Source organism: Sylvia atricapilla, chromosome Z (assembly GCF_009819655.1).
Source record: "Sylvia atricapilla isolate bSylAtr1 chromosome Z, bSylAtr1.pri, whole genome shotgun sequence".
Taxonomy (NCBI): domain Eukaryota; kingdom Metazoa; phylum Chordata; class Aves; order Passeriformes; family Sylviidae; genus Sylvia; species Sylvia atricapilla.
In genome coordinates, this window is record NC_089174.1 from 76,449,576 (window position 1) to 76,476,922 (window position 27,347).

A 27,347-nucleotide genomic window follows, 5' to 3' on the forward strand; every position below is an offset into this window, starting at 1 on the left:
CTGGAGGGGTGGAACCGGCCCAGTGTCAGGATGTTAACAGTTGCTGTATCACTGTTAGGGACACGAAAGAATGAGGCAGGCAGCAGGAGTCAAGCAGGAAAGCTCTATTTTAATTTCTCTGACTCCGTATATATACACTTTATCAAAAGGCAAAAGATTGGCTACACAGGTTGCCACCTCTTTGACCTCTTAGGTGAGCATCACCATCAATCACAAGACTCCTCCCAGAGGAGAAATATGTAAACAATACATAGTTTACATGAGGTTGCATGGGTATCTCCACTATAAAAATGCAAACACTCAAAATGCAAGTTAGCTTAGGGCGACACTGCTGCAGCCCAGCCCGGCTGGCCCTTTGGCAGGGCTGGTCCGGCCGCCTGTGACTTGGTGTCAGTATTGAAAATTAGTCACTGATTGGTTTTGTCAGGCACAGAGGAGACTCTTGGCAGCTCCTCTTGGAAAAAAAATAATTTCCGTGGGTGTCTTCTTCCCTCTAAAGGTCAATGAATGCAAAACCAGCACACATGGACTTCACGGGCATGTGAAGACTACAACAATGCTGCTTGCCATTGTAGGGAGAAAATTTGTGACTTTCAGAAAGAGAGAATATTCTTCATTTAGAGGATATCTGGGCACTGGAACAGGATTGTCATTCCACTGATCATAACACCAAGCTTGACAGAGTTAAAGAAGTGTTCAGTCAGTGTTCTCAGTCACAGGGTGTGATTCTTGGGTTGTTCTGTGTGGGGCCAGGAGTTGGATGCCACATTCCTTGTGAGTCTCTTCCAGCTCAAGATATTCTGAGAGTCTGTGAAATCTTTGGCCGCTAGAGGCTCATGATGTTTTGAGTGGAAGATGGGAGTCAAATCTAACTCAGTTTTTCAATTCAAATTACTTTAAATAGCCTTGTTAGGATTTCTGGGTAAATATCTTTCTTTTGTGGTATCCCAGAGAGGCTGTGTCCATACTGCTCTAGCCCTTTGGCTGTGAGTTCAGCGTGTGTGTGGACAGATGTTATGGTTAGCCTTTTTGTGGTAAATTGTACTTTGGGTCTCCACCTTAGCTCCCAGGTTACTTTTGCACACCTAGTAACAGTATAGGCACATTTCGTACAAAAGGGCTGCTGGGGAAGTTTCCAACAGGCAGTAATCCCGTTGGTATCAAGTTTGCTAATCCAAAGTAATTTTGTTTATGTTGTTCATATTTGTAACCATTCTAGAATGGTGTCAATTTAAAGGGACAGTGAGGCTGCTAGAGTTGCAGAACATTGCTTTAAAGTTAGCCATTACCCTAAATTTTACTTGTATTAACAGGAATTCTGGAACTATATACTTCACTGAATGCAGTGTTAATGTCTGAGCTTGCTTGCAGTAAAACGTTTAAACTTAACTAACTAATCATTGAACTGCATTTGGCATTATGCTTTTCTGTACAATGTATTCTGTTAGAGTTTTGGACGACTTGCGTATCTTTTGGATGTATCCTGATGATTGGATTGTTGCCTGTTATGCTTTCCAATTTGGTCCAAAGGCAACAGGGGATACAATTGCACTTTCTGTAATTGTCCTGCTGAATTTTTTGTTAAGCTTAGTGCTTTTCTCCTTCTACAATTCCAGGATTTTGTTATGGTTCTAAAAACAGTTATTGGTGGCTTTGGTTACCTGCAAATTTGCCCAGTGCACATCTACTGTACTGGGATAGAGAGTTCTTTGTGGGGAGGGTTTTGTTGAAGGGCTTTTTTTGCTGATGTCTGCCTAAATGAAGTGCCTGGTGTATGGTATCAGCTGTGAGTTTGTCTTACTTCCCTTTTTTAATATATTCACTGTTTCTTAGCTCATAAGTGTCAGCTCTGGCATACATTTTAGAAGCCTCTTTATTTTTTGTGAAATAGCTTTAGCCTGCTTTAATGTTTAAGGTCAAAAGATACGTGGTTTGCCAGAAGAAGGTGCTAATCCTTTCGGCAAAAACCTTGCAGCAACTTAATAACTTCACTGTTAAATGTCATTGTGTGTTCACCCTCAGATAACCCTTGTTTTCACAGCATTTTCAAATGTAAAACCTCTTTCTTCCTGATCAGATACTGCCATGCTTCTTTTGGAGCTAGCCAAAACATGCTGATTATTGCATCTTTGTATATCTCAAGCTTAGTTACAAGAGGAGTCTTTCTTCTCGTTTCGTCCACTTATCCCTAAATTCACTCCTATCTGTTTGAGCTGAAATACCAGTATATGCTGTTGGCTGAGACTGAGTTATGAAGAAGCCTGACAGATCTCTTGACATTAGCGTGTGATATAAAAAAGAAATCATGTAAGGCTCTTGCTTCCTGAATTGGTTTCCATCAAGGGACACCACCAATATTCCTTGTGCTTTGCTCTGCTTGGTTTTTCAGGAAAACCTGCAGAGCCCCTCAGTGTCGTTGTCTCTTCACACTGTTCTCAGGGGAGTACATTGTTACTTCACTAACAGTTATAAGTTATGTTAGGAAAATACATTCTTACTGTTCTGACAGAGATCACTTGTCTTAGAATGAAGGTATTGTTTTCACTACGTATAGTGGTAGAATAGGGTTCATCTTCGAGGGACCTGAGAACTCAGCTTCTATTTTACATACCTTTTACAAGACTTTGAACTCAGGTAAGCATTTGTTTTAAAAAAATACAGGCTGATTAATCAATGCACTTGTTACAGGTCTTTTGACATGCATGTGGGCAGAGCTTGAAATGTCTGAGTGTGTTTAGCACTCCTTAATGTTGTCCTTCTTAATATAAAGGTTGTTAAAGGAGATGGGCTGGCAGGAAGACAGTGAAAATGATGAAACATGTGCTCCACTAACTGAGGATGAGATGAGGGAATTCCAAGTAATTAGTGAACAGGTAAGACTAAGTTAATTTTCCATTATAAACCTTTAGTTTGTTACCCTAGATGCCTACCTTTGAGGAGGATCTGCAGTAATTTTGATCATTAGGGACACTGCTGTTCCAGTACTGTTTCAATACTGTGCTTTTGGAAATACAGTTGTTTCAGAAAAGTAGGATACCAATGCTGGTATCCTACTCAGGAGCTCAGGCCTATTTACAGGGTATCAAGGGGAGGATTGGGGGATACTTATGGGTAGTTTCAGTATTGGTGGTAGTAGAAGTGCACAAGCTTTCAATTTTATGCAGTTTCCTTGCTACTCTGAGAGCTATTTTCTGTTTTGGGAATGGAGAGACATTTAATTTGCTAGTAACAAAGTATGAAAAGGCAATCTAGACTTGATTTTTTTTTTTTTTTTTTTTTTTTTTTTTTTTTTTTTTTTTTTTTTTTAAATTCGGAGTGTTGAGTATACCTGGTGGAGTCAGTGAGAAGTAGTCAGAAAGCAGACTAGTGTGTGGTGCTAAATCTAAACATTTGGTATTTCCCTGTCTAGCCACATGCATACTGACTAGAAAATTTCAAATATTAAACTTTCAAGTGCTTGTCTTAGTGCATACCTCCTGCATGATATTGAAAATGCAGTAATTCCTTTATTTTTTGCAGAATCAGCTGTTTCCTTTCTCTTCAGTGTCTTTGACTTTCCAATTGCTGAGATACCCATTTCTCTCAGCAGCATCTCTTCTCAGCCCCTTCCCTATTGCTGCTTGCCCTTCTTAGCGCAGATGTTTGCAGCACTGTGGGAAAGGGGGCTGGATTGCAGGGAGAAACCGTTTGAGAGGAGGGGTTTCTGGAGCAAGATGTGTGGGGACATGGGTGAGAACAGGGTGAACTCTCAGTGATTGCAGGAGTTGAGCGCAACTCGAGACACTGGGATACAGGTGGCTGGCCGCAGGTGAGGGTTTGCAGGCGAGTTTTTGTTTCTGTATACATATAAAAAGCTGTGCATCCAGCATAGCCCAGTAATGAAGATGCAAAGAGTGTTGAATTGCAACAGACTGTTGTGTTTGGCACTTTCTTTTTCTAAATGTGTCATGTTTTCATATTTCAGTTACAAAAAAACGGCCTTCGGAAAAATGGCATTTTGAAGAATGGCCTCATCTGTAATTTTAAATTTAGCCCCTGGAAAAACAGCATTTTCAAACCTGCTCTGGACAATGAGGATTCAGAGACAAGCAGCAGTGATACATCAGATGATGATGATGTGTGAAGACTTCTGTAACACCTGTAGAAGTCCGTTTGTTCTCATGAAGATTTGGGGATGTTTTGTCCAAAAAGAAAAAAACGTAATTTATTTAGTAACATGCCCACTACAGGAAAAAGGATGGGACTTATTCTGTAGGAAGCAAGGAATGTTTTGTTGGGTGTGTTGAAACTCACTATAATTTCTCTGTAGATGAATGTTGTAGAATGAGGCCTTGGGTTGACTCAGCATTGACTTCCCTCATTGAAGCATTTCTGACTAGCAATGTGACAATGTTACAAATCAGATTTTCTCACTTAATAATAAAAGCAAAGAATTGTCATGTCTTGCAAAGCTCCTGTCTTAAAATGTCTAAGGGAAAAAAGGGCAGCTTGATGCAGTGTTTTTCTTGCCAAGTCATTTCTTTCTTGCAGTGGAAATCAATGAGTCCACTTTGTACGCAAAAAGGGCAATGTAGCATGTTGGCTAAAATGAGCAAAGTGCACTAAAACTCCTTTCCTTAACTGGGCTGTTGAACTGTTCTACAAATAACTGCTCTTTAGCCATTTGCAGTGTTGTTGTTATTAAGGGCAAAAGACCCTGATGTTACAGTTCCAAATTTCTAGAATTAACTTTGAAATTGAAGGTTTTAAGAGGTACAGCAAGACCCTTATTCTCACAATGACTTGTGGGAAAATAAGCTGTTTTATTTTACTATTCAACATGCAGAGAAATAGTTACACTGACTGGATTTGTCCACTACATGGGAAATAAACTGATTTACAGAGTATTGTCTCAGTGCATAGCATCATGGTGTTGTTTTTAAAACTGCTTAGTTTGTTTGCATTTATATTACATGTTCTCTGGCAGCAATGCAGTTGTGCATTTCAGAACAAGGTAAAAATGCTTTCATCACCGTGTGTTGCTTTTATAGCAGCAGAAGTATATGTGTGCAATAACCACCTGTTTTGTTTACTCTGTGTCAGACTTTCTATGACCTCACATTTAAAACCCAATATTGTATTATTTATAATTTTATTTGGTTTATTTTAATTCTTTAAATATTTCCCACAGTTGTACAAGCTGTGTAGCATTAATTCATAAGCACAACTGCTCTTGGGGATATCACATATGTTTGTAATGTAGCATATACATGTAGACACTTCCCTGTCAAGAGGTTTTTGAATTCTACTACTTCTTACAGTAAATTATTTGCAGTTTAGAACTTGTAAGCAAAAATATTTATAAAGTTGAGATTCTGTCTGTATTTCTTTAGGAAAATAGTTTTTTATAAGGTGGCATCAATTTTGGGCCGAAATTGCTATGTTTCTCTTTCTTATTTATTGTTAATTTAAATAGATACTTCTTTTCAAGAGGTTAGTTTTTGTATTAGAAGAGGCTTGCAAATACTGATGCAGTTAATTTTGACATCGTGTATTGAAATACTCTGTTTCTAATCTCAATTTAAGGGGATAAAAATGTTTCTTTTTTAAAAAGAAAACTGCCATATCTCTAATGATGTTTTTCCTGCCTGCATGCCTTATACACCTTTCTCCTTTTTCTTTCCTGAATTTTATTTACTGACTTTGACACATGGGTGTGGTTTGTTCACTTTTTGTTTTTCATATACTATAAACAAGATTTTCTGCCTATCCTAATTTTGTAGTGATATGTGGATGCACTATTTTAATACTAAGTGAAAATGGTTTTGCCTTGGCATTTCTCAAAGTAGCATGTAGGCTTTCTTCCCTTTATTTAGTTTAGTAGTGTCACCTCAGTAATTAAGTCTCTGAGAAGTGAATATAATTATAGAAGAGCTGTGTTAAAATTGTATAAACTTAGGAAATTTACAAGTTGCAGTTGAGAACATTCTCTTTAGAGGAAGCAGAAGTACTAGTCTTACTTGTTACTTTTTTTTTTTCCTTATTTATGTCCTGAAACTGGTAATGGAAACACTGGTTATAATGAGTTGTCGGCAGAGAAGGTAGCAGAAATTGGGCAGTGATTTGCTTTGTAGAATGAAACACTTTTACAGCCTTTGTAACTCTTCTGTGTGTGGTTTCTCCTCTTGTTTGCAGGTATTTGTGGATTAATTTCTGATCCTGTATGGTAGTTGCCTCTGCCAGTTCAGAGACCTCTCAGAGGTCTGTGTGGCCCCTGGCTTAAATGGTTATCTGCCTGCTTTATTAGTTCTGTTTGCCCTTCACAGCAGTGTGGGAATGGGTGAGATTTGGTATTTCTACTGAGGAACTGGATTCCGTTATGTTATATTTACTTATGACAAAGCTGAGTAGAGTGTCTGTTATCTTCTGTGTCGTCTTAAGAAAGTCTTAAGTCACTTACTGTGGGAACTTTTTAGGTTTTTATTCCCCTGGGAATTGTCACTCAAAACAATCTTTGGCTTTTGTAGTATACTTCATAAAATGTATGAAAGCATTTTGTTGTATGGTGGTTTCCCTTTTTTTTTCAGTGCTTGCTGATGTAGAGAAGAATGAAATCTGATTCCCTAGTATTTAATAATGCAACTTTATCCATTTTTGACTTTGTTCCTTTCCCAGGGCAATTTAAGTAATGCATTGGCCTTTTTGTTCTCTTATACATAAATCATGATCCATTTCCAGAATAAGTCATATTTTTTTTTTCTGCTTGAGCAGGCGTCTGCCTTAAAGAATTGAGAAGTTGGTGACTAAGCTTGCCCATTTCTTTACTGAACACTAGTAAGCTTTGGAGATAGTTTGTCAGTGCTGGGATGACAGAGCTTGACTTCAGTGATGGTAATCACAGGTGGCTGCATGCAGACATGATTTGAAGTCACTACCATTTCCCTTCATCTTCCTGTCTTTATTGGGAGAGAGCCGTGTATTCCTCATTTTCATGGTCCAACCCTCTTCAAAAGCAAACAGGAGTGATCAGTCACTCTCATTTTTCTGATCTGCTGTTGATGGAGAATGTACTCTCTGCCTGCTGCTGGCATGGAGGGTGCCTGAGTTTATGGCGGGGAGTTGGGGATCCTCATCCAGAATGCGTAGAGGCCTACCTCACTGAGTTGTACTGGGCCTTTCTCTCTCTTGAGGTGTAAGAGAAGCTTGTTATCTTTGCTGAAAAGAGTGTTAAAACTACAGTGAAGTTGTCCGCTGTTTCATATTGGACCCAATCAAGAGTCTGAAGATTTTGATGGTCATTCCAGTCTTTGAGAAATGTTACCAAGGCTGAAAGAAATTAATTTTTATTCCCCTATGCAGTTGCCTGTGAGGGAAAAACATTTCTTTGATTTGAGATGGGGACCTCAACTTTAGTGTTTTTGTTGTTGTTATTTTTTTTTTTTTTTTTTAAATAATAGCTGTTTTTCAAGAAATACATTTCAACTGCTGGCTGCTAGAAACTAGGAGAGTTTAGTCAAGGGTGCCTTTGTTTTTCCATTATTTGTTTGCTACTAGGCAGCAGCTAAGGCAATTTACTCAGCTGCAGGGAACTTTTGATCTTATTAAGGATTATTGCACTTGAGCACCAAGGGTTCCTAGCTCATTAGGATAATAAATGCGTTGACTAGCCGGTCATCTTTCTTCATGCTATTGGTCTTGGTCATCAATGAGTTTTACTGCAAACTGAATGAGATTTGGTTTATAGCCCAGATCTCTGTGGCCTTCATTAGAGGTATCTGGAAATGCATTTCCTAAACCAACTCTGGCAGTGATCTGCAAAGCAGTCTGGCTCTGAATGGGGTAGAGGGCAGTGACAAAAACTTTCTGTCTTAGGGGGTTTGCACTTCCTCAAGTGATGTGCAAGCAAATTCTGAGGTCTGTCTCTTACTGGGTTCCCAGCTGGGAGAGATCTTGAGACTAAAGAAAAACTCATTCCTTCAACCAGTGCATCAGTCAGAGTTTACTGCTCTGTTACTGAGTTCAGTGTCAATTACAGTCTGCTTCCATTGCAGTCTCTTGTGCAGATCAGATCATCTACTGGATGTGGGAGGTCTCTCTCCTGTAGCATCATGCATTCCTTAAATTCCTGAAAAGCTACCCGACAGTAAGCTTGCTATGTAGTCTTCATTCTTCCTGAATATTCTTAGTATGCAGCTATTTATTTCCCTGGCACTAGCATGACTTTTCAAGAAAAATGGCATTCCATACCTGCAGGACAAGTGCTCATTTAGTTTTGTCTCCTGTGCAGATGATTGCTGATGTCTAGACAGGCATCTGCTTTAACAGACTGATGGAGCTTGGGTCAATATGGGAGAACATGACTTCCCCTTAGGAGATGTGGGGAGAGAACTCTTTCTGTGAGTACTAAGCAAGGCACTACTGAGTTTCAGCTTGGGAAGCAAAAGGGAAACAAACTCCTTTCATTCTGCCAGAAAGTGTCAGATTTGAGAACTGTTTCAGAAAATTCCATGTTCTTGAGAGCTTGGACCAGCCTGGTGGCCTGAGCTATTCCATTTTGCTAGTGTTCCAGACTGGTGGTGCGCTCTCCTGACTTGTGATCTTCTAAGGCTATAGGCTCTGAAACAAAGCTGTGCCTTAGGTAACAACACAGAGCTCTTGGCTAGCTCTGAACCCAGGGAGTACCCAGTGTTGCCTAGGTGATATTGCAGTTGGGTCAGGGAAGGTGCTGCAGCTTTTCCTCCAGTCAGCTACTCAGTGTAGCCAGTACAGGAGATGATATGCAGCTCAGATCATGCTTACTCCAGTTTTGTGGCTTTAATATTGTAGCTTCCTTTTTTCTTTTTGTATGATAGCTTCAAGTCTGGGGGCTCTGTGCTACTGCAGTCGTTGTGTATTCCATCTGCCATTGCTTTCTGCTGAAGACTGCTGAAATGGAACCATTTTTAGGTAGTCAAGGAGCATCCTGTCTGGGCTTGAGTGACTGCATCATGGATAGGTGAAAAATAGAGCTTTAAGTTGTGTCGCCTACATGTGCACACTGTGTGGTGTAGATATGTCCTATTAGAATTTGAATGTAATGCAGGGGGATTATGTAGAATTGTTAGCAGTAACTTATTTTTTGTGCTTGCCATTTGTGCTTGGTTGGTGTTACTGGTGCCTTTCGTCATGAGTATCACATTTTTTCCTGCTTTAAATTATAGCCAGGTTGAAGAGCGTCTTCCTCAATGACTGGGTTAATTTTTTATTTTCCTACAGCATTGCATTAGGTAACAATTCATTCTGTTTGAAAGGATTATGAAAATGAAAACTGTCTGAAATGAGCTGATCTGTAAGGAATTGACATACTCTATAAGCAGCCTGCTGAGTCAAGCCACTGTTTATGCAAACCTTCATTACCAAAAGCTGAGAAATACTTCTGTCGCATTGGAAGGCTGTTTCAAAAAGAAGCTCGAGTATGAATGTAAATTGCACAGAAATTTTGCTAAATCCTCACATGCACATTTATTTTTCTTTGCTTCACTTTCTTTTATTGTCCACCTCAAAAGTGGGCATGCACAAATAATCTTTATACTAAATAAATACATTTTCATAATTGAGATAAATGAATTAGTTATTCTGAAAATGCAATTTGTAAGTATGTTAATATTCCAGATAAATTATAACTTACTATTATTTAATTTTTAGTCTTTCATTTTATAAACTTGAAAAATAAGCACATTGTTGTAGGTGAAACTGGTAGTACTGGCTGTGGTTATGTTTACCTTATGTTTCCACTGGAAGAGTCTGTTCCTGGTCACTTACTGCTGAATATACTATGGGACAATTTTCTCTGGGTGACCAAGTGTGCTGAAGGCAGATGCAGTTGTGAAGAAAGAGGGAAAAGAGGAGAAAAATTCCAGTGATAAGGGTGAATGGGATCAAAGAGTCTGACAATTTTGAAAAACTAAGTTCTGCAATTAAGTTTGTAGTGATCATGTAGCTGGAAAGTGAGTCTTCTGATGCCAGTGAAGTGTTCCTCCCTGCTTCTTAGGGCTGGTTTTGTGTTAGATTACAGTGAACATTTGTTTCATGTGATGATCGCAGATTATGTTGTTTCATTGTAAAAAAGTTACTGTCTTCCCTGGTTTGTGTAAAGGTTTGATGTGGTTCTGTTTTTTCTTGTTCCTTTTTTTTTATTATTAATGTTGAGAGAACCAGCTCTTTGGGACATGCCAGGTTTAGCAATGAGCAGGCAAGATCCTGATTTTAATGGATTTTTGTGCAAATTCTTACCTTAACCTTGGTGATTTACTTGAAGAATATGGTGTGTACTGCTGGCTAACCACAAGGATACAAAGGTAAGTTAATGTTGAAGGACTTGGTACAGGAATACCTGTGCCAAGAGGAAGAGAGTACTGTGTTTTGTGCATGGCATGGATGATTTGTAAAGTAAGTCCAAACCAAGTAATGCGTTAGGCCGGTGTCCTGCCAGGTGAGCGGTATGTGCATATGCAGTTAAGAACTTAACAGTAACACTTGCCTGCGAGGGCTTGATGCTTGTATGTGCTTGGGCTTCCTGGCCTTCAGCAAGGTTCTGAAGGTGTTTATAGTCTTGACCTTGATGTTCTTTGAATACCTTTCTTATGCCACTTAACAAATCACAGAATCACTAGGTTGGAAGAGATCTTCAAGATCGTTGAGTCCAACTGATTCCCTAATTGAATTAGACTATGGCACCGAGTGCCACATCCAATCTTTTTTTAAATACCATCCAGGGATGATGACTCCACCACCTTCCCAGGCAGAGCCTGGGACTTCTATCACCTTTTCTGTAAAAAACTCAGCTTAAGACTGTGTCCTCTCGTTCTGTCAGTTGCTGCCTGCAGAAAGAGACAAACCTCCCACCTCACCACAGCTGCCTTTCAGGGAGCTGTAGAGAGTGATAAGGTCACCCTGAGTCTCCTTTTCTCCAGCCTAAACAACCCCAGCTGCCTCAGCCATTCCTCACAGGGGTTGTGTTCCAGCCCCTCACCAGCCTCGTTGTCTCCTCTGGACATGCTCAAGTGTCTCAGCATCCTCCCTAAACTGAGACACTCAGAGCTGGACACAGCACTCCAGGTGTGGCCTCACCAGTGCCCAGGACAGGGGAAGAGTGACCTCCCTGCTTCTGCTGGCCACACCATTGCTGATTCAGGCCAGAGTGCCATTGGCCTTCTTGGCCACCAGGGAACACTGCTGGCTCATGTTCAGCTGCTGTCACCAGCACCCCCAGGTCCCTTTCCTCCTGGGCACTGTCCAGCCACACTGTCCCCAGCCTGTAACATTGCAGGGGGTTATTGTGGCCAAAGTGCAGGATTCTGCACTTGGAGTTACTGAACTACATCTTACTAGACTCTGCCCATCCGTCCAGCTCTCTGCAGAGCCCTCCTACCTCCCAACAGATTGACACACGCTCCTGGCTTAGTGTCATCTGCAAATTTACTAATGAACAACCCAATACCCTCATCCATGTCATCAGTAAAAATATTGAACAGAACTGACCCCAGCACAGACCCCTGAGGGACACCACTGGTGACTGTCCCCAGCTGGATGCAGCACTGTTCACCATCACTCTCTGTGCCCAGGCATGCAGCCAGTTCCTAACCCAGCACAGAGAGCTCCTGTCCAAGCCATGGGCTGCAGCTTTTCCAGGAGTGTGCTGTGGGAGACAGTGTCAAAGGCCTTGCTGCAGTCCAAATAGACAACATCCACAGCCCTTCCTGCACCCACCAGGCAGTCACCTGGTCATAAAAGGAGACCAGGTTGGTCAAACATGACCTGCTCCTCCTAAACCCATGCTGGCTGGGTCTGATACCCTGCCCATCCTGTAGATGCTGCATGATGAAACTGTTCCATTACCTTACCGGGCACTGAGGTCAGCCTAACTGGCCTGTAATTACCAGGATCCTCCTTCCCACCCTTTTTGTAAATGAGAATCACATTGGCCAGCTTCCAATCCTCTGGAACCTCATCAGTGGGCCAGGACTGTTGGTAAATGATGGAGAGAGGCTTGGCAAGCTCATCTGCCAGCTCCCTCATCACCCTGGGATGGATCCCATCTGGGCCCAGAGATTTATGAACATCTAAGCAGCTCAGCAATTCTCTGACTGCCTGCTCCTGGATAACAGGGGGACCATTCTGCTCCCTGACACCATCTACCAACCCAGGAGGACATTTGTCCTGAGGGCAAGCCATCTTCACACTAAAGACTGAGGCAAAGGAGTTAAGCACTTCTGCCTTCTCCTCATCTGTTGTTACTAAGTTCCCTCCTGCATCCATTAGAGGACAAAGGTTGGTCTTACCTTTCCTTTTACCAGTAATATATTTGTAGAAATATTTCTTATCATCCTTTATAAAAGTTGCCAAGTTAAGTTTAAACTGAGCCTTGGTGTCCCTATTTTTTTTCCTATATGCTCTAACAACCTTCCTAAATACTCGCTGTGAAACCTGACCCTCCTTCCGGAGATGATATATCTTCTTTTTATTCCTAAGTTCCTTCAAAACCTCCTTGCCCATTCAGGCTGGACATTTGCCCCATTGACTCATCTTTCAGCACACAGGGACAGTCTGTTCCTGTGCCCTCAAGATCTCTGTTTTAAAGCACTCCCACCTTTCCTGAACTCCTTTGTTTTTAAGAGCTGCTTCTCAAAGAACTTTCTGAATAAGTCTTCTAAACAGGCCAAAGTCTGCCCTCCAGAAGTCCAATGTAAAAGTTTTACTGATGTTCCTCCTGATTTTACCAAACATTGAGAATTCTATAATTTCATGATCACTGTGCCCCAAGTGGACTCCAACCACCACATCTCCCACCAGCCCATCTCTATTTGTGAACAACAGATCTAACATAGTCCCTCCCCTGCTGGGCTCACTCACCAGCTGCAACAAGTTGTCCTCAATACATTCTAAGAACTTCCTGGACTGCCTCTTTTCTGCTGTGTTAAGTTCCCAGCAGATGTCTGGTAGGTTAAAATTAAAAAGAACAAGGGCTGGTGATCCTGAAATATTCTCCAGCTGCTTATAGAACAAGTTCTCCACCTCTTCTTTCTGGTTGCGTGGATGATAACAGACTCCCAGGAGGATGTCAACCTTGTTGGCCTTCCCCTGAATTCCATTCAACTTCATTGTCCTCAGTTTCAGTATATCAAAAGCCTCCCTAATACCAATGAAAAACCACCCCTCCACCTCTTCCCCCTTTCCTGTCTCTTCTGAAGAGCTTGTAGCCATCCAGTGCAGTGCCCCAGCTCTGTGAGCCATCCCATCACATTTCCCTGATGGAGACTACATCATAGCTTTGCTGTTGTGCCCTGGCTTCCAGCTCCTCTTGTTTGTCACCCTTGCTGCCTGCATTGGTGTACATGCACCTCAGCTGGGCTACTGATTTCACCCCTAACTCCACCCTTGGGCCTGCTTCCAGAGAGCCCAGCTGCATCCCCTTCCCCTTCAAACCCTCTCAAAGGTGGTCCTGATGTTAGTTCCCTGTCCAATGAATGGGAAAATTAAGACTGAAGAAGGGATGGAAAAAAAGCTGTTAAGGTATTTTTAGAAGCAGACACCATTCTGTGGGGTCTGAGATTCAGAGGTCATCCTCCAGAGTGTTGGAATGTGGCAATCTAAAAGATGCATCACTACTAGAGTAGGGTAGAACTGGGGGAAAAGGCCAGAGCTCCCTAAGGAGGGTGAACTGTTATTTGACTGAAAGAGAGTAAAGAAAATTTATGCACAGTCTTGCCTAGGTCAACACTGGGCAGCTACAATATAGGTTAAACCTTCATTTTTCTTCACCTTTTGGTTTGGGTAGTATTTTTTTGGATTTGTTTGTGTTTGGGGTTTTATATTTGTTTGTGGTTTTTGGTTTTTGTTTGTGATTTTTTTGTTTATTTATGTTTTTTTTTTTCCCTGGGATGTTATTTTCTTGGTTTGCATTTGAATTTTTGGCTGCTATTAAAACTTCTAAAAGGCAGATGGCCTTAGCTTTAAATTTTTGTGATGCAGAGACAGCCAACTGGTAGCAAAGGGACGTGTCCAGAAGCTGCTGTTTGGACTGAGGGAGCAGGACACAGACAGGACACCTTCATGCACTAGTACTTATTGGCTTCTTTCCCCTATGCCCAAAGGCAGGCAGCAGCCACAGGTAGAGCTGGCTTCAAGGAGTCAGAGTAGAGAGATAAGGGTGGAGCCGAATCTGCTCTAATGAGGAAATAAAGGTAACCAAGGGTGAAGAGGACTCTGGAGAGGCATGGGTCTCAGGTCTGGGTGGTGGAAACAGCTGGGCAAAATGAAGGATGGTCAGCTTGGCTGTGCTGAGTAGAGGGGCTTCAGCAGTGCTGCAGCTGTGGCAGGAGCTGTGTCTGATCTGCCTGCTGGGGCTGTGGGAGCATTCAGGGGTAGAGCCCTTAGGACAGGCAGTGACACTGACACCCCAGCTCAGAAACGTGCCTGGGGGAAGGGAAGCTGCAAGGAGAAGGACCAACAATGTGAAATTCAACAAAGGAAGGTGCCAGATTCTGCCCCTGGGCTGGGGCAGCCCTGGCTGTACAGACAGACTGGGGAATGAGAGGCTGGAGAGCAGTGCCATGGAAAGGGCCCTGGGCTCCTGGGCCAGGGCAAGTTGAACATGAGCCAGCAGTGCCCTGGCAGCCAGGAGGGCCAGGCGTGTCCTGGGGACATCAGGGACAGCACGGCCAGCTGGGCAAGGGAGGGGATTGTCCCCTCTGCTCTGAGCTGGGGCAGCCTCACCTCCAGGGCTGGGGACAGGTTTGGGTGCCACAGGATAATGAAGATACTGAACTATCAGAGTCCAAAGACGAGCAACAAAGATGGTGAAAGGTCATGAGGAGAAGCCATTGGAGGAGTAGCTGAGATCACTTGGCCTGTTCAGCCTGGAGGAGACTTGAGGGGACACCTCACTGCAGCTGCAACTTCCTTGTGAGAGGAAGAGGAGGGGCAGGCACTGATCTCTGCTCTGTGTGACTGGTGACAGAAGCCAGGAGAATTGGCCTGAAGTTGTGTCAGGAGAGGTTTAGGTTGGATATTAGGAAAAAGTTCTTCACCCAGATGGTGGCTGGGCACTGAAACAGGCTCCCCAGGGACATGGTCACAGCCGCAAATCGAACAGAGTTCAAGAAGTGTTTGGACAATGCTCTCAGGCACGAGTGTGGCTCTTGGGGATGGTGCTCTGCAGGGCTGGGTGTTGGACTCAGTTATCCTTGTGGGTCCTTTTCAACTCGGCTTTTTTTCTGTGGTTCTGTGATGGATGGAAGGTGGGCGCTTGGTAGACTGTGTCTGGTGCAGGCATCAAATACCTTTGAGTGGATGAGTGGATGTCTAAGTACTTTACAGGGTATTTAAGCCCCATGAGAGAGTAAACATGGAAGCATGTGGAGGAAACGTGGGTGAAATTCACTGGCTTACAGTGAGTTTTGCTCAGTGGTACATGGATGAGAGAGGAAGGGAAGCTGAGCAAAGGTGTCTGGTGCTGCCACTATTTCACTGTTATTTTTTTTCAAAAAGATGATAGAGCCCCTCTCTGCTATATGAGCTATATGAGCTATCTTGGTAGGGTCAACCAAACTAGGATGGATAGATTCTATTAAGTAATATGTAGCAAGCCTCAGCAAAGCTGAAACGTTTTTGATGACCTCTAAAAGGGAGGCAGTCTTGGCAGAGCTGTGGTGTGACAGGGGACATGGTGTTGTTTGCTTTACTGGGAGGTGAGCTGAAGGACCTGGTGGTGAATGGGTTGGACACAGAGGATGTAGGGAGCACACTGTGGACCCGGGAAAGGTATTTCATAGCAGTTCTAAGCTTAGGAGTGCCCAGCAGCAGCAATGTTCTAGCATGTTGTAATCATGTCAGTGCATGGTGAGTGTGAGGAAAGATCCAGCTACTGTTGAATTTTTTTCCTGAAGTTTTCAAAACAATAGGACAACAGATATAAGTCAGTGCTGCAGAGGACGTTAGCAACCCTGTCACTCCCCTCTACTTGTGTATTAATTGCCTGTGTCTATCAATGTCATTCGGGCAGAAGAGAGGTTTTTGCAGTGGCGCCTGCAGGCTCTAGAAACCAGAAGAGGGTGCTGGAGATCTTCTGCTTTCCCTGCTCCTGCTCTGCTCACAGCTTTCGTGGAACGACTGTTAATATGGCTTTGTTTCTCTCAACTAGTGAACCTAAGAATTTTAGGATTTTTTTTTTAAAGTTTGCTATGCCAGCACCTAAATGCAAAGGCAATTACACTGTTCATGGAACTACTCTACTTTGATACAATACATGCCTGTACTTGTAAAATGCATGAAATCACAGTCTGTTGTAAGTTGGAGTTTGGCTAGACATGTTCTTAAGCAGAACAGCCTGCATGGATAGGTCTGTTATAAATCAAGGAGGGAAATAACATTCTGACATATTTTTAGCTACACAAACTCTGTGCATACAGGAACATTAGTTTAAAAAAAGATGGAAGTAAAATCTATTGTGTTCTCTGCTCTGCTGTGACTCTTCCCTGAAGTAAATCCCCTGTTTGAGGTTTGCAGGTTGCCTTATGTTCTGCAATGATGCTTTTTGAAAGTTTGCAGTTAGGTTTGGGGAAAGCTGATGTTTTTCAGTTAAAACTTAGCCTCTTTTGAGATGTGTGCTTGCCAATTCTCAACAGGACAGGCATTTTTTTGCTTTAAAAAAACCAGTTAAAATGGACAACAGAAAAGGGCTTATTCTGATCCTGTTACTCACTAAAAGCTGACACTAGAGGACAGAAAAGATATAGTTGAAACATGCTCTCATTTTTGTATTTGCAGCTAGATTGCTTCTCTTCAGAGCTGGGATGAGATGGCTTTCTATAGTCTGAAAATTGCAGCTCGCTTCTAGGAGTTTTCTTTTAATAAGAAGTTATAATCTCTGTCTTGCCCCTGCAGTTTTAATGCTGATGTATGCTTGTTTGAAAAGAGCCATGAGCACTTATAACACTTTTTTGTAGCTTTTGGACAAAAATCTTAAATTTTGAGGGGCAAGCATTAGGCATCTTTATTTGGAGATGTAATTGCATCATTCAGAGATGGAGACCAAATCCCTTGCTGTTCACCAGCGGTAGTAACAGATACAGTGACTGAAAACAAGACTTCATGACTTGATCTTAGACTTCTAACTAAAAGAAAATTTCCATTAGCTATCCATACCTAAGGGAGTTAAGAAATAAGATGTGTTAATGTGCCAGCCTGTCCCTGTGGATATGAGGTGATATTGCCTCTCTTTCTCAGGGAGATGGGCAACACTGCTCTCTAGTTTCTTCTTTAATGACACTATTGGAGAAGGAGATGCTGCAGGTGTTTGTATCCTTGGTTAAATGCGCTTCAGTTCTTCAATCATATTTGTTTGTAGTTGTGGGCACATTTTCCTGCTTTGTGGAGCTAGAGAGCTGCTTAAACATTTTTACAAATGAAAATCAAAGGCTGCATATGTGATAGAGGTCAGGCATTTACACAACACAAAGCTCTCTTATGATAGGGCTTTTGGGATTCACATAGGTGAAATAAAGGTGCCCACTCTTCTCTCTATCTCCTTGGAAAACAGCAGGTATCCATCTGAGAATGGGAAAGTGAATCCATAGATCTTTTTTGTGTTACTTCTGCACTGGAAGAATTAATCTCCCATCTGCCCTCACAGGAGATTTTGCTCTCTCTCGTGCAAGCCTCTGCTTTGTTCACCATTTAAATCAGGGCCCAGATTTTAACTTTTGCAAAAAAAAAAAAAAAAAAAAGAACCAAAACACACTTGCAAAGGGTAATTTGAAAGAAATCCTCTGCCCTCATCTTCTTCCCATTCTTTGGTTGCTTTTCTTTGCCCTATAAGATGAGCCTGGGTGTTTCAGTTCTTCCTTCACTCAGCAGCAATGACCCTAGTGCTTCAAATCCGAGGATTTCTCTGAATCATGCCAGAGGCAGAGCAGATTACATCTCTTGCAGGTGGGTGGTAGCAGCAGTGGTGCCCAGGCTGAGGTGTGTGTGGTGGGTGCATCTCACTGCTCTGAGCAGATGGCATCGCTGTGCCGCAGTGCTTGAGGCTGAGCTGTGTGGCAAAGGGAATTCTAACAGCTCCAGACCCATAAAATCATTTTCATTGCCTCCAAGACAGGTCCAAATAATTCCTTTTTATAAGAAAGAACATTCTGTAGTCTATCTTGCTCTACTGGTAAAAGCAGGATACATGAGGCACACTAAAATATGAGGGATCAGGCTTCTGAGATAGCAGGTGCTTGAAGGAAGATACTTGGGTATACAGTGGATGGAAAATAGAGTAAGGTGAAACACAGGAGACTAACCATCTCACAAATGTCACTGTGTGATGAGATGTAAGTGTGCAGCAGGCCCTGGAGATGAGAGTTTTAAGTAAGAAATAGAGTTTTCTTCAGCTGAAGTCTTGAAGTTTTCTTCTTGTTTAACTTTTCATAACCTGTTGGAGGTGGTGATGCAAAAATATGAAATTTATTAAAAAATACATTGTGAGTTTTCTAATTCCTTTTTTTTTTCTTATCCCATAGCAGACTCTTAAAACCAAAGCATCTGAGAGTATGCGTATAATCATATATGTAGAATTCTTCAGTTGCATGAGAACTCTGAGAACAGATTGTAGTTCAGTCCTTAGTTCCTTTTTTAACAATCTCATTTTTTGTGGAATGTTTCCTTTTTCTGCTTTCTCTGCTAAAAGACATGCTGTTTAGAAGTTTAACACTGTTCTTTTAGGGTCAAAGCCCCAGGTATCCAAAGACACATAGGTGGTTGTAGCAGACAAACTTGCTTTTGCTTAAAATGCCTGGTTTGACACAACTTGAGAAAGTTCAGAGGAGTGTCTGACTGCAACTTGTGCTGCTTTGTGTAAACAGAATATGTCCTTATCCTCCCTCCAGGTCCCGACTACCTCTTGAGAGTAATTACAACTTACTGACCATGTTTGTTACTGATTAAAGTCCTGCCTCGATGAACCAAACTATAAACTCTCTTCGAAGGCGTGAGTACTCACAAGCTCTTTTCAAGTGGGGTAGGTATGGGCTGAATAAATCTAGATGAGGATCTGGAAGAGTAGATTGGGTGTAGCTATGCTGTCTCCTTCCTGACCTACTGGTTCCATCACCTGAAAATGGCACCTGTGCAGGTGTAATACCTGCAGGTGTCTCTAAAAGCAGCCCTTCAGTGGCTAGTCCTTGGGTTGGACACCCATTTTTAAGTATTACTAAACCACACATTGGCTTTTAAATATGTCAAGCAGTTCCCCTCAGAGCAGGGAGGCTGATCTGTCCTTGTGCCATGCCTTTTCTGTGTGTGAGGAGCATTGCAGGGCACGAGGCTGTTGCTGGGGACACTTCTGGGGCCCCTGATGCCACTGCACCCACCAAGCACAAGACAAATGGTTCCCCTCTTCAGGACTTTTCAAGAAAAAGAGTTCTCTTTTTCCTGGAGTATGTGATTTATATTTATGTTTGAGCAGTCAATCGACTTACTGTGCAGGGAAATCAGAGGCAACTTTTCCAAAGGTTATTTACCATATGTCTGAAAAATACGGTGTGTAATTGAGAAACAGAGAATTCTTCTCACACAGTGTTTGTACATGCAGATTAATATATTCTGGGGTTAAAGTGAACACTTAGTCCAATGAACTCATCATGTTTGTTTGTTGGTTTTATAGACCTTACAGCATGCTTGAGTTTATATTTGGGAAACAAAAGCAGCAATCAGCAGCTCTTGGCTTTCGTGTATCAGATCTTTCCTAAATGGAATGCAAGTACTTTTGTAGTAATTAGTCTTGTGTCGACATTATTTATTATATTCTTTTTAAACCATCACATGAATAAAATAAAAAGGGTAGGGGCAAAACAATTTTTTAAAAAAACAATATTTCTGTAACTTGTTACCTGCAGATCTTAAATCTTTATTTTTTTCTGTTTATTGAGAAATGCAAGTAATTTACTTCATGTCTTACTGATTTTGAGTGTTTTTATATTGATTTAAACAATTTTCACTTTTCTTTCCATATCCCTGTAGTATTCCTATACACAGGTTTTATAAACTGCAGAATTCCCATACATCAGAATAATATTTAATTTGCAGCCATGCAGGGACAGATTGATTAAACAATGTTTCTTTGCTACTGAAAATCAAGATTTTCGTGGATCTAAGGCCAGCTGGAAATATTCATATAAGTATGCTGATTTGTGTTTTTTAAGTTTTAAAATCTTGTTTTATTCTAGTTCTACAGTGCTCAACAAAAGCACTGAGTGGAGTTGGTCACGTAATTTCTATGAGTATTATATGTAGCTGAAGAGCATTTACACAGCTTTCTCCAGTAGGAACTGATAGAACTTCTAATCACGGAATAGTGGAGGCTTTCAGGGACTGCTGAAGGTCATCTTTCCCAGCCTTCTTGCTCTATGGAGCTGGCTGCTCAGGATCGTGTCCACATGGCTTTTTGAATAGCCCCAAGGATGGGCAGTGGGTAAAAATGCACCGAGATTGCTCTTGCCTGGAGGTGTAATGTCACCCTGGGTATGCAGTTCCCACCTTCTGCTGGGGGTCACCCCCAGGGTGGTGACCGTGGCCTCCAAGCTCTGTGGTGCCATGCTGGGGCTGTGTCACTGTGGTTCAGGGGCAGCAAAGGGGCTGTGCATGCCCATGCCATGCTAGAGCACAGCCTGTGTGACCTCTGCCAAAATGCTGTGTGCCCTGGCACTGAATTCTGCCCTACAGAGCTGCCTGGGGGAGATTCAGAGCTGCTAGCACACCCTGCTGCTCTGAGATTTTTCCCTGTTATTGCTGCTGTAGGGTCAGGCTGAAAGCCTTTGTGTCCCTCAAACCTGATTGCCCAGAAAAATCTGCAAAGCCACCCTGGACTTTGCAGTGTGTCAGTTCTGGCTGTTGCCCTTCCAGAGCCTCAGCGGTGCTGGGGAAGGGTTTGTTGCCAGTTTAGGATTCTGTGATTGTGGCCACCCTGCCAAGCCTTTTGTGATTGCTAGGTGCTAAATAACTACTGACTGTGGAGACTGCCTGTGTTTATCACTGCTCTCAGTCCATCCTCTGTGTTTATCACTGACAACAAAAGCCCACATAGCAAGGGGAGCAGACTGAAAGTACAGTGGGTAGGAAGGTAGAATAACAGGCTTTCCTTTGTCTTTGTACAGTATTTGTAGGAAAAGTTTCAGCAGGCCTGAATACCTGGCATTTGACCACCTTAGAGGTGGTCCTTTTAGAGATGAAGCTGCTCTCCAGAGTCAAGATACTCAACAGTTCTGTGTTGCCAGGAGTGTAAGAATTGATCCTTAGGAAAGAGGAGAGGTAAAGAAGCAGGCCTTGGGAAGAACTGCCTATCCTATGTCCAGCAGAGTGATAACAGCTGCCAGTGCCATCACTTTGAGAGCATGGAGAAAAAGGTGGTTGTCTCTCAGATTCTCCCAGATTCTTGAAAGTTTAACTGTGAACACAGGAATGTTTTTGCCAAGACAGACAAGCAAGGGAATTTTTTATTTAGGAAAACAAAACAAATTCTGGAGTTCGGGGGAAAAAGCTTATGAATGGTTGGAATCAGCAGGAGGTGAAAAGCTTGTGTGTTAAAACAAGTTAAAGACCTGATAATGTCAAACACTGTTCAACGAGGGCAGAGGAGAGGTATTGCTCCCAGACAGCTTGCAGCCATTCATTCAAGGCATAATTCCCTGGAATTAATAAAGTGAAAAATTTTGTCTGCTAGATGTGCCACTTCCTTGAAAGCAGAACTAGTGTCTGACTTAAAATAGTGAATATTATACAAATTGAAGAAGTATAGGAGTAATTAGGAGGACAAACATGTTAGGTCTGCCTTTCTGCTGTTCCAGGACATGAGGAAAATGAGCCTTCCTGACATTCCTACAGCATTTCTTCCACTTTTTTGTCACAGAATGCTTCATCAAAAGAGAGCCAGCTCCAGGGTATTCCGAGTGAGGTTGTAGGCAGATATTGGGAAACTGGAGGCAAAGTGACTGCTCACGTGTGCAGGGGTGGAACCAGAGAGGGAGAGTTTTTTTCTGGCACCTGCGCTCCCTGCATGTAGGGCTCCCTCCTTCCTGTGGGTTTGTGGTGTTGTCAGCTGATGCTGGGGAGCATTGCCAGGTAAATTGACCAGGGTACTCCTGTGTACTTATTATTCCTGTAGTTCCTGTTTCAGTGGCCTTTGTCTTGCTTAAGTAGTGAGGTAGTTTCAGCTGCCTTCCTTCTGGTTTCCAGGGTAAATCTGGCCAACTGGCCTGTGATAAATCAGTTGCATAGACCCGGCTTATAAACCTTATAAACTCTTTCTAAAGAGTTAAAACCTTTTTCACAGTGGACCAAGAATTGTAATTAAATCTTTCTTTTATTAAAATGTACTCATAAAATGGAGCTGTATTCACATTTTCCTGGGCAATCTTTAATATGGTATCAGCAGTTGCACAGAGTTACTTTTCATATCACAGTAAGACGGCTCTATTTCATATAACAGTGGAATAAAGGGGAAAACAGACAGCAGGTTATTTCCATAGCTATGCTGGTGTCCCACCCTCCTGTTGTGCACTCTTTGGAAGCAGGTCAGACTTCCCTGAAACACTATTTTTGTCAATACCTTTACAATCTGGACAGACTTGCACAGAATTACTAAGAGTTATTTGGTCAGTGAGGAGAGATCTGAGGTTTTAGGGGTTAAGGTATAGCAGAGGTGAAAAACAAGCAGGTGACGATTCTTCAAACAGACTTGTGTTTGATGCTCTAAGCACTGTGCAAGGGAAGCAGTGCCTTGCTCTCTGTCTACTCCCTTCCATCACAGTCAATCAGAAGTGCATGAAAACTAATGAACTCTATTTCAGATAAGTCCTTAATCAGGAGCTAGGGCTGTAATAATTACATCCTAGTTCCTCGAGGGCTTGTTGAAGTAGTTACTGATTTAAGGACATCTTTGGCTTGAAAGTATGTGTGTGAGGGAGTATTTGGAAAGCAATAAGTTGCTCTAATCTTCTCAGAGGCCATGTTTATTTGATTGTAATATAAATAATGCAGCAATTTAAGGTCAGGCTCTGGGGAAGGTTGTTCCTTGTGTGTATTCTGGTAAAGGCAAGCTAAGATTAGTGTTTGAAGAGGACACACCTTTGGAGGGTTTGCTATATTTAGGAGTTAGTGTCAAGTTCTAAATCAATAGCTTATCTGAGAGCTCGTGCATGGATTTCATGAAGTGTGTTCCTGCAGAGATGGGGATGAGCACTGCCTACACGTGTTGCTCTCACTATGAGACCTCACCATGAAAAGATGTTACATAATGCATGTGAAAGCTGCAGCTTAGTGACTGGGGTGGAAGACAAGATTTCAGGCAAATGCTAAGCATGAAGAAATCACAGCTCCTCGGAAATGGATGTGCTCCTACTGTATTGGATGTTGTGTTCAATACCTTGACGCTGAGGTTCAGTGGCTGATCCTGAAAGCCACGTGCTTTATAATAGAAGTGTAAGTGCTTTTGATTGTTTGCCTATTGTAATCATTTATCCAACCAATGACAAATTTTCCCCCAGCCCCATTTAACAGAGGACATTAATGTTTAGGGTGATTTCTTGTTACTTCACCTTGCAAGTCTGGCAGTGCTGGTTTTGGAGATCTGTGGGAGGTGGCACATTGCCAGAGCCCACCAGGAGGTACAGTTTGCAGGCAGATTGCATTAGATGTGCTGGGAGAAAATCAACTTCCTTTTGAAACACGGGGAGTAGTTTTCCATACCTTAAATTAAAGAAGCTCCATCTACGTCAAACTCTTGATTTCCAGGAAAGATGAAGATTGTTCAGCAAGATTATATCAACACCAGATTTTTTTTTAACCTAAACAGTATCTGACTAAATGCAAAAGCCCTAGAAGAAACTGCTGACCTTTTGCATGATTACAGACTCTGCCCTGCTGAAGAACTGTAAATGAATCATCCTGCAGTGAAATATAAACAGGATGCTGCCCTTCCATTGCTGCTTTGTTTACCAACATGTGCTCATCAAACTGCAATGATATCAAATTAGGTGACAGCAAGAGTTTGTAGCAGCATGGGAATCAAGGGCCAGAGCTGTGGGAGTGGGCATTACTCCCCTTCCTCACCCCTAACTGCAAGCACAGACCTAAGCAGTGGAGATCACGTCCTCTGCTACCAGGTCTGAATAGTCCTCTTTTGAGACTGGTTAGGGTAAAAGTTACTGGTGGTGTCTGAAGTGCATGGAAAGCTTGATTTGGGACTCCCTTCCCTTCATTCAGGTTTCACCTGGAGTGACAAAACTCAACCCAATCTCAGACTGAAATGAGAGTCATTGCCTCTCTTTTTTCCTGCCAGGTTTCTTGCCCACATGAAAGTGATGCAGCAAGTAATTCCTAAAAGTTCAAAAGAACATGAAACACAGTAGCCAAAATAACCCTGCTGGTTCAGTTCACATTGAGGTTGGCTGTGCATTCCTATTTTGTTCCGTATGTTGGTTTTTTTTCCCTGCTTTATATAGGTGAAGCCATGGAAATTCAGATTTGCCCTCTGTTTTCTGAAAGAAACCTAATGCTAGACTGGAGCAAAAGAAGTAACTGCTGAGCTAAGATGGTTCAAGAAGTCCTTGGTAAAATTAATTGAACTAGATTGAATACACAAACACTGATTTGGGAAAGCCTGTGGGTACAATGTCCCCAGAAATTATCACCATGGTGCCATTCTTCTTGCACTCATGCTTCTGTTCCTGACTGCTGGGGAGGCAGGGTGTCCAGCTGGACCTAGTCCAAAGCTGAAATTTTTCATATGGGTAGATTTGGTGAGTTTTAAATTCATAAAAATGTCTTCAGTTTTTTTGTGCTTAGTTGACTCTATGGTATTTTTAAAATCTATCATGTTTGTGTCTAGCATTACTGGGATTGAGCAGGGGGCATTGATTTTTATCCTCTGGGCACCCTGCAACTGTATCAAGATCTGAGGTTCTTAAAATAGTTTGCTTGGTCTGAAAGCCAGCATGAATGCACAGCAAAATTGTAGCACAGTATGAAGGCAAGTAAATAGGAGAGACACAAGTGAAGTCCATGGAAGAAAATTATTTGGAGAAGTTTTAGGGAGTAAAGAATAAAAGGGTGCAAGGATATGTCAGTATATGTCAGTGTCTGTACAACTGAGTTCTCAAATTCAGCTGCAGTAGCTCCTGGCAGTCTCTGTGCCTTTTGCTTCTTTTACTTTACTGCTGTTCACTCCCTTTCAGACAGTCTTGTATTATGTGACCTCTGTTTTCATAAGTCAAGATGATTGAAAGATTGAAATATGTTTGTGGGTCTCACCCCACAGGACGACCAAAGAGTTCAAAGATTATTAATGATTTTTTCTGAATCAAAAGAGCTCTTTTAAAAAATTTTTAAAATGTAATTTATTTATTTATTTTAATTTTTTTTAAAATTGAAATTAGCTAGTCCTGGAAACAGTGCATTTAGGATGCTTGCATTTGAGTTTGTTTGTTGCCCTGTTACTTTTCTCCTTGAAGCCAAAAGATAGCTACTCTAATTTCTAAATTAAACATAGAATTGAAGGAAATAGCAGGAACTGGACACAGGATTCTGCAATAAGAGCAGAGTGAAGCAGAGCATTAGGCCAGCTCATGGGAGATAAGGACATATGCTGATGAGTTGTCCCTAGTCCTGCCTGGCTGTGTGTCTATTTGTTTAGTTATAGATTTCAGTTTGGCTGTCCCAGCAGGTGCACTGAGAGCTCTCTGGTCTCTAAAGGTGTCACTGGGTGGATGTAAGCTGAAAATCCGCTTGTAGAGTTGTCACTTGCTCAGTCTATGGAAAACTTGGGAATAGAGGCACAGAAGTGGATCTTTTCTCCATGACATTTATTAAAATGATCAAATCTCCAGAGGAAACTTCAAGTTGTCTTTATTTAATTCTGTCATCCTTCCTTGGATGGTGGGAACACGGGAACTCTGTATATTTAGGTTTTCTTATTTATGTAAGTGAATTCTAGAAAATCACATTGAATTATTGGTAAAATATGATCTATACTGAGACACTCTGCAGGATCACATGAATGAATCTGAAGAGTTTGAACTCAAATTAGGGCTTTTTTTTTCCTATATTATTTTTCAAAGTTTGTCTGTTCAAGTGAACAGGTGTATGCCATAGATTTCTGCTAGCAAAAAGGCTCTTGTCATTTGTGAGAAGGAAAATAACGTTTCAGAAAGGCTCTTTATGTGAGTTAAAATGTTCAGTTTTAAGAAGACTTGGACTATGAAGAGCTAAGGTCAACTCTCACATGCCTATCAAAGGATAATTTTGAATTTGAAAAGTTTAATGATTTGTTACGGGATGCTTCTCAAAGACTGATCAGTGAGTCTTAATTTCTGCAAAAGTGGAGCTAGAGAAGGGAAAGGACACCAGCAACAACAAAGCAAAGACAATTCCACTGAGGTTTGGAAAGGACCTTATTTCTGTAATGTTAGTTTGAGAATTCATAGTGTAATTTTTTCCAGATAGGTCCTTCTGTGCACATCAATGCTTTTGTGTGCTCTGTGATTCCTATTGTCTGTGGTCCAGGTCTTCTACACCAGAAAACAGGAAAATAGCACTGAATTAAGTAGTGAGTTACAAAGAGCCTAAAGGTTTTGCAATCTGGTATTGCTAATCATGCACATGACAGACACCTTCAAAAATATATTTTCTATTTAGTTTTGCATTTTATTTTTTTTTTTTTTTTTCATAAAAATGACAGTTTGCTTTACCTATTTCTGTATGCCTCTGCTTTGTGGTAGTGGTGGTTCTGAAGTTATGTATGTTAAATACTGCCCAGAAAAATGCTGGCTTTGTGCTGATGCCTCTGCCTGGGAACTTCTGCTGCTGCATGATTAACCATCCTCCTGAATAAGTCAGACACTGCTGTTTGGAAGACAGCCCCTTATCTTTCATCCATTCACTAGTCAAAATTATCTCTGCCAAGTGTGAGTTTATGCTACAAATGGGGGTGTAATTTCATGGCACTGGCAGAGCACGTCTACCAGATCACAGCTGCCAAGAAGGGGTTTTCCTTCTGGAGCATTTGCCTGCTGGCTATATGATCCTCCACGCTCCAGTGTCCCTTGAATTGGCTCAGATATCCTTGATCCCTCGGTAAGCTGATCCAGGCCATTGAATTGGGGGTAAAAGAACCCTAAGCCTATTTGATTTTTTTCTGAGAAAAGTGAAACTGTCTTTTGGTGAGTGTGAGATGTTTGCTTGACCCATCCTATAAAATGTCTCCCTGCTTTTCAGACAATCTGTTTACATGTGGCTCCTGCTGAAGGTTGTTTTTTATTTTTTTATTTTTATTTTTTTTTTTCCAGAAAAGA

General features: G+C 41.8%; 1 protein-coding gene across 6 annotated transcripts in view; it reads left to right on the plus strand.

The window, feature by feature from the left end:
* Positions 1-17,729, plus strand: part of GPBP1 (GC-rich promoter binding protein 1) — a 51,743-nt gene extending 34,014 nt beyond the window's left edge. For 5 of the 6 annotated variants that reach the window (XM_066339689.1, XM_066339691.1, XM_066339692.1 and 2 more), the window contains 2 exons: positions 2,771-2,873; positions 3,965-4,887. In XM_066339689.1, coding sequence (XP_066195786.1) covers positions 2,771-2,873; positions 3,965-4,123 — 262 coding nt within the window. In that variant the 3' untranslated portion in view covers positions 4,124-4,887. Of the gene's footprint in view, positions 1-2,770; positions 2,874-3,964; positions 4,888-17,710 lie in introns of those variants that run through there. The other variant, XR_010745892.1, reaches the window with a different exon arrangement.
* The last annotated feature ends 9,618 nt before the right edge of the window (positions 17,730-27,347 follow it).